General features: G+C 53.2%; 1 protein-coding gene across 1 annotated transcript in view; it reads left to right on the forward strand.

Moving 5' to 3' along the window:
- Nucleotides 1-19,004, forward strand: part of arhgef6 (Rac/Cdc42 guanine nucleotide exchange factor (GEF) 6) — a 250,895-nt gene that overhangs the window by 135,013 nt on the left and 96,878 nt on the right. The window contains 3 exon segments of the mRNA XM_086002290.1: nucleotides 4,974-5,065; nucleotides 5,068-5,095; nucleotides 16,321-16,459. Coding sequence (XP_085858416.1) covers nucleotides 4,974-5,065; nucleotides 5,068-5,095; nucleotides 16,321-16,459 — 259 coding nt within the window.

The following is a 19,004-nucleotide window of genomic DNA, read 5'->3' on the forward strand; positions in this document are numbered from 1 at the left end:
TACTGAGGGAGCGCCGCACTGTCGGAGGGGCAGTACTGAGGGAGCGCCGCACTGTCGGAGGGGCAGTACTGAGGGAGCGCTGCACTGTCGGGGGGGCAGTACTGAGGGAGCGCCGTACTGTCGGAGGGGCAGTGCTGAGGGAGTGTTGCACTGTCGGAGGGTCAGTGCTGAGGGAGCGCTGCACTGTTGGAGGGGCAGTACTGAGGGAGAGTCGGAGGGACAGTACTGAGGGAGCGCCGCACTGTCAGAGGGGCCGTGCTGAGGGAGCGCCGCGCTGTCGGAGGGGCAGTACTGAGGGAGCGCCGCACTGTCAGAGGGGCAGTACTGAGGGAGTGCTGCACTGTCGGGGGGCAGTACTGAGGGAGTGCTGCACTGTCGGAGGGGCAGTACTGAGGGAGTGCTGCACTGTTGGAGGGTCAGTACTGAGGGAGCGCCGCACTGTCGGAGGGGCAGTACTGAGGGAGCACCGCACTGTCGGAGGGGCATTACTGAGGGAGTGTCGGACGGGCAGTACTGAGGGAGTGCCGCACTGTCGGAGGAGCAGTACTGAGGGAGCGCCGCACTGTTGCAGGGGCAGTACTGAGGGAGTGCGGCACTGTCGCAGGGGCAGTACTGAGGGAGAGCTGCACTGTCGCAGGGGCAGTACTGAGGGAGTGCTGTACTGTCGGAGGGGCAGTACTGAGGGAGAGCTGCACTGTCGCAGGGGCAGTACCGAGGGAGCGCCGCACTGTCGGAGGGGTGGTACTGAGGGAGCGCCGCACTGTTGGAGGGTCAGTACTGAGGGAGTGTCGGAGGGGCAGTACTGAGGGAGCGCCGCACTGTCGGAGGGGCAGTACTGAGGGAGCGCTGCACTGGCCGGGGGGGCAGTACTGAGGGAGCGCCGCACTGTCGGAGGGGCAGTGCTGAGGGAGTGTTGCACTGTCGGAGGGTCAGTGCTGAGGGAGCGCTGCACTGTTGGAGGGGCAGTACTGAGGGAGAGTCGGAGGGGCCGTGCTGAAGGAGCGCCGCACTGTCGGAGGGGCAGTACTGAGGGAGCGCCGCACTGTCGGAGCGGCAGTACTGAGGGAGCGCTGCACTGTCGGAGGGGCAGTACTGAGGGAGCTCCGCACTGTCGGGGGGCAGTACTGAGGGAGTGCTGCACTGTCGGAGGGGCAGTACTGAGGGAGTGCTGCACTGTCGGAGGGGTGGTACTGAGGGAGCGCCGCACTGTCGGAGGGTCAGTGCTGAGGGAGCACCGCACTGTTGGAGGGGCAGTACTGAGGGAGCGCCGCACTGTCAGAGGGGCAGTACTGAGGGAGTGCTGCACTGCCAGAGGGGCAGTACTGAGGGAGCGCCGCACTGTCGCAGGGGCAGTATTGAGGGAGCGCTGCACTGTCGCAGGGGCAGTACTGAGGGAGTGCGGCACTGTCGCAGGGGCAGTACTGAGGGTGACCTGCACTGTCGCAGGGGCAGTACTGAGGGAGTGCTGCACTTTCGGAGGGGCAGTACTGAGGGAGTGCTGCACTGTTGGAGGGTCAGTACTGAGGGAGCGCCGCACTGGCGGAGGGGCAGTACTGAGGGAGCGCCGCACTGTCGGAGGGGCAGTACTGAGGGAGTGCTACACTGTCGGAGGGGCAGTACTGAGGGAGTGCTGCACTGTTGGAGGGTCAGTACTGAGGGAGCGCCGCACTGTCGGAGGGGCAGTACTGAGGGAGCGCCGCACTGTTGGAGGGGCAGTACTGAGGGACTGTCGAGGGGCAGTACTGAGGCAGCGCCGCACTGTCGGAGGGGGAGTGCTGCACTGTCAGAGGGGCAGTACTGAGGGAGTGCTGCACTGTCGGAGGGGCAGTACTGAGGGAGTGCTGCACTGTCGGAGGGTCAGTGCTGAGGGAGCGCTGCACTGTTGGAGGGGCAGTACTGAGGGAGTGTCGGAGGGACAGAACTGAGGGAGCGCCGCACTGTCAGAGGGGCAGTGCTGAGGGAGCGCCGCACTGTCGGAGGGGCAGTACTGAGGGAGCTCTGCACTGTCGGAGGGGCAGTACTGAGGGAGCGCCGCACTGTCGGAGGGGCAGTACTGAGGGAGTGCTGCACCGTCGGAGGGGCAGTACTGAGGGAGCGCTGCACTGTCGGGGGGCAGTACTGAGGGAGCTCCGCACTGTCGGGGGGCAGTACTGAGGGAGTACTGCACTGTCGCAGGGGCAGTACTGAGGGAGTGCGGCACTGTCGGAGGGGTGGTACTGAGGGAGCGCCGCACTGTCGGAGGGTCAGTGCTGAGGGAGCGCTGCACTGTTGGAGGGGCAGTACTGAGGGAGTGTCGGAGGGACAGTACTGAGGGAGCGCCGCACTGTCAGAGGGGCAGTGCTGAGGGAGCGCCGCACTGTCGGAGGGGCAGTACTGAGGGTGCCCTGCACTGTCAGAGGGGCAGTACTGAGGGAGCTCTGCACTGTCGCAGGGGCAGTACTGAGGGAGTGCGGCACTGTCGCAGGGGCAGTACTGAGGGAGACCTGCACTGTCGCAGGGGCAGTACTGAGGGAGTGCTGCACTGTCGGAGGGGCAGTACTGAGGGAGCGCCGCACTGTCGCAGGGGCAGTACTGAGGGAATGCTGCACTGTCGGAGGGGCAGTACTGAGGGAGCGCTGCACTGTCGGGGGGCAGTACTGAGGGAGCGCCGCACTGTCGGAGGGGCAGTACTGAGGGAGTGCTGCACTGTCAGAGGGGCAGTACTGAGGGAGCGCCGCACTGTCGCAGGGGCAGTACTGAGGGAGCGCCGCACTGTCGCAGGGGCAGTTCTGAGGGAGGGCTGCACTGTCGGAGAGGCAGGAGTGAGGGAGCGCCGCACTGTCGCAGGGGCAGTACTGAGGGAGTGCGGCACTGTCGCAGGGGCAGTACTGAGGGAGAGCTGCACTGTCGGAGGGGCAGTCCTGAGGGAGCGCCGCACTGTCGCAGGGGCAGTACTGAGGGAGCGCTGCACTGTCGTAGGGGCAGTGCTGAGGGAGCGCTGCATTGTCGGGGGGCAGTACTGAGGGAGCGCCACACTGTCGGGGGGGCAGTACTGAGCGAGTGCTGCACTGTCGCAGGGGCAGTACTGAGGGAGCGCCGCACTGTCGCAGGGGCAGTACTGAGGGAGCGCCGCACTGTCGCAGAGGCAGTACTGAGGGAGCGCCGCACTGTCGCAGGGGCAGTACTGAGGGAGTGCGGCACTGTCGCAGGGGCAGTACTGAGGGAGAGCTGCACTGTCGGAGGGGCAGTACTGAGGGAGCGCCGCACTGTCACAGGGGCAGTACTGAGGGAGCGCTGCACTGTCGGAGGGGCAGTACTGAGGGAGCGCTGCACTGTCGGAGGGGCAGTACTGAGGGAGCGCTGCACTGTCGCAGGGGCAGTACTGAGGGAGTGCTGCACTGTCGGAGGGGCAGTACTGACGGAGCGCCGCACTGTCGCAGGGGCAGTACTGAGGGAGCGCCGCACTGTCGCAGGGGCAGTACTGAGGGAGTGTCGCAGGGGCGGTACTGAGGGAGTGCAGCACTGTCGCAGGGGCAGTACTGAGGGAGCGCCACATTGTCGGAGGGGCAGTACTGAGGGAGCGCCGCACTGTCGGAGGGGCAGTACTGAGGGAGCGCCGCACTGTCGGAGGGGCAGTACTGAGGGAGCGCTGTACTGTCGGAGGGCAGTACTGAGGGAGCGCCGCACTGTCGGAGGGGCAGTACTGAGGGAGCGCTGTACTGTCGGAGGGCAGTACTGAGGGAGCGCTACACTATCGGAGGGGCAGTACTGAGGGAGCGCCGCACTGTCGGAGGTGCTGTCTTTCGGATGAGACGTTAAACTGAGGTCCTGTCTGTCCTCAAGGGTTGATGTGAAAGATCCCACGGCACTATTAGAAGAGGAACAGGGGGGGGAGTTCTACCCGGTGTCCTGGGGCCAATATTTATCCCTCAACCAACATCACTAAAATTACAGATTGTCTGGTCATTTATCTCATTGCTGTTAGTGGGAGCTTGCTGTGCATAAATTGGATGCCACGTTTCAAACATTACAACAGTGACTACACTTCAAAAGCACTTCATTGGCTGTAAAGGTGGGGAAAGGCGCTGTAGAAATGCAAGTCTTATCTTTTTCAAAACCCATTCTGATTTTGAGCACCTCTTTCACCACATCTCTTAACCAGGTCTTGAGTTGGACGGTCGTGGGTCCAGAGCCCACTCTGGATACCGAGGGCGTGCCGCATTGTCGAATGTGCCGCTTCTCACAATCCGCATTAGAACGAGGTCCTGTCTCTCTGTCCGAGTGTTTGAGATGAACTTCTCCCTCAACCCACAGAGTGAAGTCTTGTTTGCGAGATCTTCCTGTGTAGAAAATGGCTGCTGTGTTTGCTCACACAGAAGCAGCCAGTGTTCTTCCAAGGAAGTGCTTCACACAAAGCTCTTTGAAAGCTTTGCAAGGCGAGAGTGTCGACGAGTGTGGGACTTCATTTTAAAACCAAGTGCATCTTTGGCACAGTGCAGGAACAGCGCCCTCTTGTGGTGCTTCAGACAAATCACCCAACGTGGTGACGCAGGAAATGAAAGATGTGACGGGCTCATCAATGGGAAGACGCAGGGGCTGAGTTTCTGCTAGGGGTGGGTCAGGGATAAATATTGGCACTATTGAGGGCACCTCCGACAGTGTGGCGCTCCCTCAGTACTGGGAGTGTCGGCCTGGATTATGTGGTCAAGTCTTTATGACCAGTTGAATACGTGTGAAGTGTAGTCACTGCTGCAACACAGGGATAGGCGACAGTCAGCTTGCGCACAGCAGGCTCCCACAAACAGCGATGAGACCAATCACTAGATAATCACCTGTTTTAACCTCTGTTCATTCCTCTTCCTCCCCCAGTGGGGGAAAAAAAGCCCCAATCGATAGAAAGTGGTTAACTAGATTGAACTGAAGGTAGTGTTGAATCTAATTTTGCTATCGTCACAGGTTCGTCAGTTGATGTAACTCGTTAATTTGATTCTCAGGTTGCCAGACTCCCAGCAGAAGATTGGTGGCTGCTTTCTTAATCTCATGCCTCAGATGAAGTCGCTGTACCTCACGTACTGTGCCAACCATCCTCCGCTGTCGGCGTACTCACAGAGCACAGGTAAGATCTGCCTTAGGGGACAACATATGTCCATTTGTTCATGTCGTCATTCTTCCGTAATTGGGAAGAATAACGCCTGCAATCAGTTTAATTTCCTTGCAAATGAAAATGTGCAGTTTCTGTCTTGCAGCCTTTTTGTAAACTAGATTGCTATTTATATTTAGCTGCAGTTAACCTCATATCAACAGATTTGGAACTATGAAAAGAAATGCGGAGATGTGTGTTACAGCGAGCGTTTGGGGAAAAAAAACCTCAGTGTGAATGAATTCATCATCAATTAATGATTCTCTATAAAAAGAAACTAATTGATAAAATTTTGTACGCATTAATCCTTGTAATCTGGTGTGTGAGTATTAGCGTGATGTAGTACTCGCGGGTTTGAGCGGCCCAATGCTGATTCTACACAATAGACGATACCATAAAACAAGGGTCAAAAATACACCGAATTTACTTTTATTCGCACGGTAACTGATCTGTATATTAATTGAAAGATGTAATTTGTATAAGATGGAAACTGTTAAGCCCATTTCTCCAATCGTACGTACGTTCAATGTCGGGAAATCTATTAATACAATAATCTCGGCAAAGCAAACAGAAATTCAGGCAAAATGTACGATGTACTGGAATTGGAAGATTTAAAGTCGGAAATTATTCGTTGAAGTGATTTTGTTTTTATTCTGTTTGTTGAGGGAAGGTGGAAGCATTTGTAGCAACTCTTACATCATCAGGAAGTCCCAGGGCAATTCATCAACAAGCAATTAATTTTCAAGTGCCACCACATGTTCTCGATGGCAAACACAGCATGCAATTTCCTCAAAGTAAAATCGCACAAACAGCCAATGGGATACAAGGCCAGCTAATTTGTTTTATAGTGATGTTGCTCGAGACATAACTGATTGTCAGGATACAGGGAGAACTCGCCTGCCCTTCTTGGGATAGTGCCCCAGGAACTTTTACATCCACCGCAACAGGCAGTTTAACATCCCATCTGAAAGACGGCACCTCCGACAATGCAGCGCTCCCTCAGTACAGCCCCTCCGACAGTGCGGCGCTCCCTCAGTACAGCCCCTCCGACAGTGCGGCGCTCCCTCAGTACAGCCCCTCCGACAGTGCGGCACTCCCTCAGTACAGCCCCTCCGACAGTGCGGCGCTCCCTCAGTACTGCCCCTCCGACAGTGCGGCGCTCCCTCAGTACTGCCCCTCTGACAGTGCGGCGCTCCCTCAGCACTGCCCCTCCGACAGTGCGGCGCTCCCTCAGCACTGCCCCTCCGACAGTGCGGCGCTCCCTCAGTACTGCCCCTCCGACAGTGCGGCGCTCCCTCAGTACTGCCCCTCCGACAGTGCGGCGCTCCCTCAGTACTGCCCCTCCGACAGTGCGGCGCTCCCTCAGTACTGCCCCTCCGACAGTGCGGCGCTCCCTCAGTACTGCCCCTCCGACAGTGCGGCGCTCCCTCAGTACTGCCCCTCCGACAGTGCGGCGCTCCCTCAGTACTGCCCCTCCGACAGTGCGGCGCTCCCTCAGTACTGCCCCTCCGACAGTGCGGCGCTCCCTCAGTACTGCCCCTCCGACAGTGCGGCGCTCCCTCAGTACTGCCCCTCCGACAGTGCGGCGCTCCCTCAGTACTGCCCCTCCGACAGTGCGGCGCTCCCTCAGTACCGCCCCTCCGACAGTGCGGCGCTCCCTCAGTACCGCCCCTCCGACAGTGCGGCGCTCCCTCAGTACCGCCCCTCCGACAGTGCGGCGCTCCCTCAGTACCGCCCCTCCGACAGTGCGGCGCTCCCTCAGTACCGCCCCTCCGACAGTGCGGCGCTCCCTCAGTACCGCCCCTCCGACAGTGCGGCGCTCCCTCAGTACCGCCCCTCCGACAGTGCGGCGCTCCCTCAGTACCGCCCCTCCGACAGTGCGGCGCTCCCTCAGTACTGCCCCTCCGACAGTGCGGCACTCCCTCAGTAATCCCCTGGAGTGTCAGCCCTGATTTTTGTGCTCAAGTTTCTGGAGTGGGACTTGAACCCACAACCTTTTGACTCGGAGGCGAGGGTGCTGCCCACCGAGCCACGGCCGACACTGACAACAGAACCAGAGGCAAGATGGGTTTCTGTTTCCCGCAGCGAGTTGTTGTGATCTGGAACTCACTGCCTGAAAGGGTGGTCGAGGCAGAGACCTTCATCACATTTAAAAAGTACTTGGATGTGCCCTTGAAGTGCCGGAACCTACAGGGCTACGGACCAAGAGCTGGAAAGTGGGATTAGGCTGGAGAGCTCTTTGTCGGCCGGCACGGACACGATGGGCCGAATGGCCTCCTTCTGTGCTGTAAATTTCTAGGATTCTATGAAACCTCAATTTTAAAATTTTCATCCTTGTTTTCAAACCCCTCCACAGCCTCACCACTCCCTATCTCTGTAATCTCCTCCAGCTCTTTAACCGCCCCTCCCCCCACCCCGAACACTCAGTCATAGAGTCATAGAGTTTTACAGCACAGAAAGAGGCCCTTCGGCCCATCGTGTCTGCGCCGCCCATCCATCCCTGTCCAGTCTAATCCCATTTTCCAGCATTTGGTCCATAGCCTTGTATGCAATGGCATTTCAAGTGCTCATCCAAATGCTTCTTGAATGTTGTGAGGGTTCCTGCCTCCACCACCCTTTCAGGCATTGAGTTCCACATTCCAACCACCCTCTGGGTGAAAAAGTTCCTCCTCAAATCCCCTCTAAATCTCCTGCCCCTTACCCTGAATCTATGCCCCCTTGTTATTGACCCCCCCACTAAGGGGACAAGTTCCTCTTTATCTACCCTATCTATGCCCCTCATTATTTTGTACACCTCAATCAGGTCCCCCCTCAGCCTTCTCTGCTCCAAGGAAAACAACTCCAGCCTGTCCAGCCTCTCTTCATAGCTGAGGCGCTCCATCCCAGGTAACATCCTGGTGAATCTTCTCTGCACCCTCTCCAAAGCAATCACATCCTTCCTATAGTGAGGCGACCAGAACTGCACACAGTATTCCAGCTGTGGCCTCACCAGCGTTTTGTACAGCTCCATCATAACCTCCCTGCTCTTATATTCTATGCCTCGGCTAATGAAGGCAAGTATCCCATATGCCTTTTTAACCACCTTATCTACCTGTTCCGCTGCCTTCAGAGATCTATGTACATGTACACCAAGGTCCCTCTGACCCTCTGTACTTCCTAGGGCCCTATCACTCATTGTGTATTCCCTTGCCTTATTTGTCCGTCCAAAATGCATCACCTCGCACTTTTCAGGGTTAAATTCCATTTGCCACTTTTCCGCCCATCTGACCAACCCGTTTATATCGTCCTGTAGCCGGAGGCTTTCCTCCTCGCAATTTACCACCCCACCAATTTTCGTGTCATCTGCGAACTTACTGATCATACCTTTTACATTTTCATCCAAATCATTTATGTAGATCACAAACAATAAGGGACCCAGCACCGATCCCTGAGGTACCCCACTGGATACAGGCTTCCAGTCACAAAAGCAACCTTCGACCATCACCCTCTGCCTCCTGCCACTCAGCCAGTTTAGGATCCAACGCGCCAAGGCACCCTGGATCCCATGGGCTCTTACCTTCTTGACCAGTCTCCTATGCGGGACTTTGTCAAAAGCTTTACTGAAGTCCATGTACACCACATCCACAGCATTTCCCTCATCCACCCCACTAGTCACCCCCTCGAAAAATTCGATCAGATTTGTTAGACATGATTTACCCTTAACAAAGCCATGCTGACTATCCCCGATTAATCCTTGCCTCTCCAAGTGGAGATTAATTTTGTCCCTCAGAATTTTTTCCAATAATTTCCCCACCACAGATGTTAGACTCACTGGCCTGTAATTCCCTGGTTTATCCCTGCTACCCTTCTTGAATAATGGTACTACGTTAGCTGTTCTCCAGTCCTCTGGTACATCCCCTGTGGCCAGAGAGGTTCTGAAAATTAGTGTCAGAGCCCCTGCAATCTCCTCCCTTGCCTCCCACAGCAGCCTGGGATACATCTCGTCCGGGCCTGGGGATTTATCCACTTTTTGGCCCGCTAAAACTGCTAGCACCTCCTCCCTCTCGATGCTAATATGTTCAAGTATGTCACAGTCCCCTTGCCCGATTTCTATGTCTGCATCGTCTTTCTCCATAGTGAACACAGATGCAAAAAATTCATTTAAAACCCCGCCTACATCCTCTGGCTCTACACACAGATTGCCACTTTGGTCCCTAATGGGCCCTACCCTTTCCCTGGTTATCCTCTTGCCCTTAATATACTTATAAAACATCTTAGGATTTTCCTTTATTTTGCTCGCCAGTGTTATTTCATGGCCCCTCCTCGCCCTCCTAATTTCTTTTTTAAGTATGCCCCTGCACTTTTTATACTCCTCTAGGGCTTCTTCTGTCTTTAGTCTTTTGTAACTGCCAAAAGCCCCCCTCTTATTTCTAATGCATTTTTGTATATCCCTTGTCATCCAAGGTTCCCTTTGCTTGTTGGTCCCACCCTTGACCTTTACAGGAACATGTTGGCGTTGTACTCTCTCTATTTCCCTTCTGAAAGTCTCCCACTGTTTTGATGTGGATTTTCCTATAAGCAGCTGCTCCCAGTCCTCTGACTCCAGCCTCTCGTGCGATCCCTCCTCCCCCCTCCTCCCTCCTCCTCCCTCCTCCCCCCTCCTCCCCCCTCCTCCCCCCTCCTCCCCCCTCCTCCTCCCTCCGCCCCCTCCTCCCTCCTCCCCCCTCCTCCCTCCGCCCCCTCCTCCCTCCGCCCCTCCTCCCTCCGCCCCTCCTCCCTCCGCCCCCTCCTCCCTCCGCCCCCTCCTCCCTCCGCCCCCTCCTCCCTCCGCTCCCTCCTCCCTCCGCTCCCTCCGCCCCCTCCTCCCTCCGCCCCCTCCTCCCTCCGCCCCCTCCTCCCTCCGCCCCCTCCTCCCTCCGCCCCCTCCGCCCCCTCCTCCCTCCGCCGCCCCCTCCGGCCCCCCCTCCCTCCCCCCCCTCCTCCCTCCCCCCCCTCCCCCCCCTCCTCCCTCCTCCGCCCCCTCCCCCCCACAATTGCCGACCGTGCTTTCAGCTGACTGAATCCCAAGCTCCGGAAGCCCCTCCCAATGCCCCACCCATTTCCCCTCCTAATCTCTTTCTTGAGCTTGGTGTCTGTCTGTCCTCACCCTTCTGTGAAGCGCCTTGGGATTATTTTCTTCGCTAAAGGCGCTAACCAGATCCAAATAGTTGTTCTCGGCGACACCATGGTTGTCGCAGAAAATCGGTGAATCTCTCCAGACAGGTGAGCTGTAGCTCAGAGACCAGGGTGGGGATTTGTGATACACTGACCATCATTTAGGAGTCGCTAAATATTGGTACAGTTCCAACAGACTGGAATTGGGAAACGGAATCCACAAACCAAACCCGGAAACCACAGCCATTCGTCTGACGTCAGTGATCGAGTCAATGGAATCGGTAACAGGGGGCAAACAAAATAGAGGAGTTCCTGAATGGAAATGCTTTAATTAATGAGAGCCTACTTGTCTTTAGAAGGGGCTCATTGACTTTTTTGATATCGTAAGTATGACCAAAGGAAGCCACATGATGATGCGTACCTTAACTTGACGCCCAGTTTGGGTTCCGCCAGGGCCACTCGGCCCTCGACCTCATTACAGCCTTGGTCCAAACATGGACAAAAGAGCTGAATTCCAGAGGTGAGCTGAGAGTGACTGCCCTTGAATTAAACACGTAGGATTGCTAAATATTTAAAAAAACAAGTTGTCAACATTGACAACATAGGGACAAACCAGTTTCCTCCTTAACTCCTCTCACCAGCCTGAGTATTAAACCGAGGCCCCGTCTGCTCTCTCGGGTGGACGTAAAAGATCTCGGGGCACTATTAGAAGAGCAGGGGAGTTCTCCCCGGTGTCCTGGGGCCAATATTTATCCCTCAACCAACATCACAAACAGACTATCTGGTCATTATCACGTTGCTGTTTGTGGGAGCTTGCTGTGCACAATTTGGTTGCTGCGTTTCCTACATTACAACAAGAAGTACTTCATTGGCTGTAAAGCGCTTTGGGATGCCCTGAGGTTGTGAAAGGCGCTATAGAAATGCAAGTCTGTCTTTCATTCATGAGCACAGAGTTTGTTTACAACCTCTAAGAAGGTCAGAGGATCACTGGAACTGTCAATAATGTAGCATTTACTGGACAAGAAACAATAGTTATAGGAAGCCTGTGAATAATTCAATAACATTGCTAACAGACAGCAGCGGAGGATGCACAGACCATGCCTGCAGGGAGTAGCATCTCAGTAAATCTCAGAGACAAACACTTCAGAAATGAAACCTCTGAAACATTACAGACACAAACCACACCAACCAGCAACATTTAAGGGCTTTGCCTTTGTGGGCAGTTTAGGTGCAGACCATCGATCGCTGAGAGACACAGGTGCACGGTTTCAATCCCTCTTCCCAGTAATCTGCAGACATCCCAAGTTACTGATACTGACCCAGCTCAGGGTTCTGATTTAGGGCTTATCCACCAGTGAGACAGCAGCGCTAAGATCAGCCTTTCCCAAACTTCCAGGCTCACAAGGTTCAAAGAGGGACGCAGATATCTTGGTTGAAGCAGCTTCGGGTTGCTTTGGCTTAATGCGCCATATCGCCAGAGGCTGTGGGCGGTCCGCAGTTTGGACACCCGTCAGCGGTGTGGAGAATGGGAGGGCAGGAACATACCGTACACGGAGCATACGTTTAAAGAATAAGACAAATAAAGGAACATGCCCGAGTATGGTGACCTCCTCGCTTCAGATAGAGTTTCATCCTTTGCCTCTCTGTTTTGGCATAAATTCAGCACCAAGTTCTCAGTCCAACGCTCCTGATATTCTTATGCTGTCAGACTTACACCAAGCTAGTTCCGCCAGGACAGTATCATAGAATCGGAGAATCCCACAGCATCGAAGGAGGCCATTCGGCCCATTGTGCCTGTGTCGGCTCTATGAAAGCTCTCCAATTAGTCCCACTCCCCAGCTTTTTCCCCATGGCCCTGTAAATGATTCCTCTTCAACAACACGTCCAATTGCCCTTTGAAAGTTCCCGTGGAATCTGATTCCGCCGCCGTTTCAGGCGGTGCGTTCCAGATCGCAACAACCCTCTGTGAAGACATTTCTCCCCTGGTTCTTTTGCCAGTTAGTTTTAAATCTATGACCTCTGTTTACTGACAATAGAACCCGTCCAACACTGGGGCAGGAACCACAGTAAGCGGAGCAGGCACTGGGCAGGGCAAGTGATCTGTCACAGCCCCAAATCCCACAACGCCTACACTTGAAGTACGTGACGCCATGTAATGAAAGAGCTGGCAGTCATACCTCGCCTCATCGCAGCCTCAGGATGTCAAACAGATAAAATCTGGTCTCACTAAAAGTGACCATGAAGCTGTTGGAATGTCGTAAAAGCCCAACTGGTTCACTGATGTCCTTTAGGGAGGGAAACCTGCCGTCCTTCCCCGGTCTGGGCCTATAGGTGACTCCAGTCCCACACCACCGTCATAGCACGCCATTCAGTTGAAAGATTGAACAAGCTGGGGCTCTTTTCTCTAGCGAAGAGAAGGTTGAGGGGTGACCTGATCGAGATCATTAAAATTATGAAAGGGTTCGATAGGGTAGACGTAGATAATATGTTTCCACTTGTGGGGGAGACCAGAACTAGGGGCCGTCAATATAAGATAGTCACTAATAAATCCAATCGGGAATTCAGGAGAAACACCTTTACCCAGAGAGTGGTGAGAATGTGGAACTCGCTACCACAGGGAGTGGTTGAGGTGAATAGCAGAGATACATTTAAGGGGAAGCTGGATAAACACACGAGGGAGAAAGGAATAGAAGGATATGCTGATGGGGTGAGATGAAGAGGGGTGGGAGGAGGCTCGTGTGGAACAGAAACACCGGCACGGGCCAGTTGGGCCGAATGGCCTGTTTCTGTGCTGAAAATGCTATGTATCCATGGCAACTAGGGATCGGCAATAAATGCCGGCTTTGCCAACGATGCCCACATCCTGAGAATTGAAGAAAGAAAATCTTGCCTTTCTGCAGCGCCTTTCACAACCTCAGGACGTCGCAAAGCTCTTCACAGCCAATGAAGGACTTTCTGAAGTGCAGTCACTGTTGTTATGTGGGAAACACGACAGACAATTTGCGCACAGCAAGCTCCCACAAACAGCAATGTGATAATGACCAGATAATCTGTTTTAGTGATGTTGGTTGAGGGATAAATATTGGCCCCAGGACACCGGGGATAACTCAATATCGAGCTCAACAATTTCAGATCATAACCTCGGCCCCATTACATTTTTACTTATATTTTTTTTCCACCCCTTTGTTTTGGGTTTTCCCTCCCCCCCCCCTCTCTCTCCCACATGGCAGCTGTCTCTCATCCTGCCAGTACACGTCACACCTAATCTAGAGCCGTCTTTTGTCTCCACTGTCCTATCACCATCTCGTCTGGTTTTGAATACCTCTTAATGTCTCGTCTCTTTTGTTCTATCGCAGCCCTGCCTTTCGATCTATTTCATTTCCTTTCCAGTTTTGAAGAAGGGGTTTGACCCGAAACGTCGACTCTAATTTCGCTCCACGGATGTTGCCTGGCCTGCTGAGTTTTTCCAGCATTTTCTGTTGTTATTTCGGATTTCCAGCATCTGCAGTATTTTGCTATCGTACCAGAGAGAACTCCCCTGCTCTTGTGAGAGTGCCACGGGATCTTTTACACCCACCTGGAGAGAGCAGACAGGGCCTGGGTTTAATGCTCAGGCTGGTGACAGGAGTTAAAGAAGGAGCAAACTGGTTTGTCAACGTTGACAACTTGTTTGTAAAATATTTAGCAATCCTACGTGTTTAATTTGGCTTAACTATTTGATGGAAGCTTAGAAATAATGTTTTACAAGTTTATCTTTTATATTCCTATTACTTTGGTATAAATAAGCCCAAAATTGCCTTTTTGAATTTGGCATTTACAATTATAAATGGTATGAAAATTGGAAGTCATCAGTTTTTTAACGTCAGATATACTCTCCTTTTCAAAACATTAACGGGAGGACATTTTCCCTGTCACTACAAACCAGCGGGCTTAATTACAGACCGATACAATCAGCTAATGTGATCCCAAAACTTCAAAGATAAAGTAGTTTGACCTATTTAATCAGCGTAAAGCTGAGCTGAAAACAGGAAATAGTCCAAGTGCCAAGCATCTGGGGGGGATAAACAGCACAACACTTCACTGACGCGACCAGACGCTAAGATCTGTTTGCGATAGTTGATGGTAGTGGTTGTACACTAGGGGGCAGTGCTGGCCATTAAAGGACTCTTTTTCTCAATGCTGTCGGAAGAGCTTTTTGCTTAGTAACCATTTTTATAAAGAATTTAATATAAACCACTTATCAGTCTTAACTTAGTGGTTTAAAAACGTGTTCAGGCAGCTTTGTTCTGAGGTGGAGTGAATTGATGATCCAGTTTAGTTGTTTCAGGTTCTCGGTATTCATAGAATCATAGAATGATACAGCACAGAAGGAGGCCATTCGGCCCATCGTGCCTGTGCCGGCTCTTTGGTTGAGCTCTCCAATTAGTCCCACTCCCCCGCTCTTTCCCCACAGCCCTGTGAATTTCTCCTCTTCAAGTATTTATCTAATTCCCTTTTGAAAGTTACTACAGGAAACTGGTTTATCCGGAGGTTGTATGTCCGGAAACCTCGATCTACCGGCAGAAATCAGGAGCCGTTCTGTTAGGTTTTTTTTTTCCCCAACAGTCAGGCTCTGCAAAGTCTCTCTGAAGCTGTTGCTAAGCTACAGAGACGCTTCTAAGGTACGGCCAGCTGTTTAGAAGCTGTTGCTAAGCAAGAGTGTTTGTTGCCAGATACGGAGCTGCAAACCTCCGTATGCTTCAACATTAGCGCTGGTTTGTCCGGCAGTTTTGATAGATCGGCAACAGCTTGGTCCTGTCGGTGCCCGATATAACAACGTTTCCTGTAATATTGAATCTGCTTCCACCGCCCTTTCAGGCAGCGCATTCCAGATCACAACAACTCGCTGCGTAAAAAAATGTTTCCTCCCCCTCTGGTTCTTTGGCCAATTCCCTTCACTCTGTGTCCTCTGGTTACCGACCCTCCTGCCACTGGAAACAGTTTCTCCTTATTTACTCCATCAAAACCCCTCATGATCTTGAATACCTCTATTAAATCTCCCCTTAACCTTCTCTGCTCCAAGGTGAACAACCTCAGCTTCTCCAGTCTCTCCACATTGAATGTGTAGAGGATCAATATCACAGAAGGAAATGTTAGTACTGTATCGATTTTCCTATTGGGTTATATCACAGAGAAATTCGTTTATGGGGTTACTGTTTGAGTTTTGCCCATTAGAGAGGAACAGGAGGAGGCCATTCAGCCCCTCGAGCTTTTACCACCATTCAGTTAGATCATGGCTGATCTGCACCTCACCAGCCTTAGCTCCATATCCCTGGATACCCAACAACAATCTATCGATCTCCTTCTTGAAATGTTCAATGAACCCCCAGGATCCACAGCTTTCTGGGGGAGAGAGTTCCAGATTTCCACCGCCCTTTGTGTGAAGAAGTGCTTCCTGACATCACCCCTGAACGGCCTGGCTCCAGTTTTAGATTCTGCCCCCTTGTTCTGGACTCCCCCCACCAGAGGAAATAGCTCCTCTGTATCTACCCCATCAAATGCTTTTCACATTTTAAACACCTCGATTAGCTCACCCCTCAACCTTCTATACTCGATCGGAATACAAGATTACTCTGCAATCTGTGCTGATAATGTAACCCTCTGCTCCTCGGTATCTGGTGAATCTGCACTGCACCCCTCCAAGGCCCATCTATCCTTCCAGAACTGAACGCAGTGCTGAGATACAGCGTTCCCGCTAAGGTACGGCATTCCCGCTAAGGCACGGCGTCGCCGCCGCTAAGGTACGGCGTCCCCGCTAAGGTACGGCGTCGCCGCTAAGGTACGGCGTCCCCGCTAAGCCGCGTGGCCACGCCGCTGCCTGGAGCTCCCGTGCCGGCCACTCACTGGCTTTTCAACGGGAGATGCCGCGCATGCGCGAATTTGTGAATGGGCCGTGCCGCCCGCTAAAGGGACCACCGCACACCCCAAACAAAACTGAGGCGGAACATGGCTCAGGTACCCAGTTAGTAATCGTTTTGTAAACTGTTCTGTCTGAGGTGTTTTAAGATGGATCCTGTCTATTCTCGCAGTGAGGAGTTGGATAAATTTCTGGAAAGCCAAGGATCCAGCAGTCCGGGGATCCTGATGCTAACAACGAGCCTCAGCAAGCCGTTTATGAGACTGGACAAGTATCCGGCACTACTGCAGGAACTGGAGCGACACGTGGAGGTATGAGGACTCGGCTCGAGTCGTGCCGAGCCGAGACATGAAGTCTTATCACCGCCTGTGGTCACGCTTTGTGGTGGAGTGTAGAAACCTGGATAAACGCAGAAAGCACCAGGTCTGGGCAGCAAGTTGATCAGATTCTGAAGGGAGGAGAAACACATTAACCTGTCACATGGACTCCTGACAAAGGCTTTGACACACGATGTTAATCCAGCACTTCTGTTCCCAGAAGCCAATGTATCTGTTGTGTTTTTCCAGCATTTTCTGTTTTTATTTCAGATTTCCAACAATTTTAGATTCTTAAACAAAATAATTGGGGGGATGTGGGCGTCGCTGGCAAGGCCAGCATTTATTGCCCATCCAGCGTTGTCCTGAGAAGGTGGGGGTGGTGAGCCGCCGCCTTGAACCGCGGGGAGCGGGTTTGATACAAACTGAGTGTCTCGCTCGGCCGCTTCAGAGGGCAGGTAAGATTCGACCAGGTTGGTGTGGGACTGGAGTCACCTATAGGCCCAGACCGGGGAAGGACGGCGGGATTCCTTCCCTGAAGGGCATCAGTGAACCACAGGCTCACTCACTCACTCTCTAACACACTCACTCTCTAACACACTCACTCTCTAACACACTCACTCTCTAACACACTCACACTCTAACACACTCACTCTCTAACACACTCACTCACACTCTAACACACTCACACTCTAACACACTCACTCTCTCACACACTCACACTCTAACACACACACTCTCTCACTCACTCTCACACACGCTCACACTCACACTCACTCTCATGCTCATGCACTCACGCGCATTCGCACACTCACACTCACACGCACACACACAAACACTCACACAAACACACACACACACACACACACACACACACACTCTCACACTCACACTCACACTCACACTCACACTCACACTCACACTCACACTCATACTCATACTCATACTCATACTCACACAAACACACACTCACACAATCACACACACACACAATCACACACACACACAATAACACACACACACACAAACACACACACACACAAACACACACACACACAAACACACACACACACAAACACACAAACACACAAACACACATACTCACACTCACACACACTCGCTCACACACACACGCACACAATCGCACACAAACGCTCACACTCTCACACTCTCACACTCTCACACTCTCTCACTCTCACACACGCACGCACACTCACACTATCTGATTTCCCGACTGCCTGTTGTATAGCAACCCAATACACAGTTTGGCACATCATCATTTTGGTTCCAGGGCTTATCAATTGCATCGCAAGTCTCTATTTCTGTAACAGCAGATTGCGATGATGCCTCTTGCTGACTGATACACAGCGAGCGCGGTAACCGTTACCATTTCCTTTGATATGATGTGGCATCCTGGCCTCATTGAGAAGCTGCTTTCTTGCGGCGCAACACGCACCTTCCTCAAAGGGTAGAAATCTGGGTTTCTGAGAGTCGGTCACAATTACTGCCACCTCCCCGCTCAGCAATCTGCTCTGTGCCACGCCATTCTGTCCAACCATCGCCCTATCTCCAGCCTTCCCTTTCTATCGAAAGTCCGGGGACATTCGTTGCCTCGCAGTTTACCTTCCCCACCTCTGCTGCCTCTCCGTTTGAAGCCCTCCTTTCCTGAGCATGACCTAGATTTCCATTTTTATGCCGGGTAGCTGTGAGCTGACCTGCCTGATTGAGCTACGTATAGAATCTCAGAGGCACAACTTCATGTGCCGTTACTTACTGTTTGTGACACTCTCTCCCCAGCCAGCCCCATCCCTGGATCGCACGCCACCGTCTACAGAGTGAACATTAGGCTGGGGGAGACCTGGGACCCGGCCGTCGAACCCAGTGCAATTTCTCCACTTTTTTTCCATGTCCCCAAGGATCTATCCTTGGCCCCCTCCCATTTCTCCCCTACATGTTGCCCCTTGGCGACATCATCCGAAAACACAGCCTCAGTTTCCACATGTACGCTGACGACGCCCAGCTCTATCTCACCACCACTTCTCTCGACCCCTCCACGGTCTCTAAATTGTCAGACTGCTTGTCCGACATCCAGTTCTGGATGAGCAGAAATTTCCTCCAATTAAATATTGGGAAGACCGAAGCCATTGTTTTCAGTCCCCGCCACAAACTCCGTTCCCGAGCCACTGACTCCATCCCCCTCCCTAACATCTGTCTGAGGCTGAACCACACTGTTCACAACCTTGGTGTTGTATTTGACCCTGAAATGAGTTTCCGACCACATATCCGTGGCATAACTAAGACCATCTATTTCCACCTCCGTAACATCGCCCATCTCCGTCCCTGCCTCAGCTCATCTGCTGCTGAAACCCTCATCCAACCTCTAGACTCGACTATTCCAAAGCACTCCTGGCTGGCCTCCCACATTCTACCCTACGTAAACTAGAGGTCATCCAAAACTCGGCTACTCGTGTCCTAACTCGCACCGAGTCCCGTTCACCCATCACCCCCTGACCTACATTGGCTCCCGGTTAAGCAACGCCTC

The sequence above is a fragment of the Somniosus microcephalus genome, chromosome 1 (assembly GCF_052327205.1).
Source record: "Somniosus microcephalus isolate GS21.2 chromosome 1, FLI_Smic_1.0, whole genome shotgun sequence".
Classification (NCBI taxonomy): domain Eukaryota; kingdom Metazoa; phylum Chordata; class Chondrichthyes; order Squaliformes; family Somniosidae; genus Somniosus; species Somniosus microcephalus.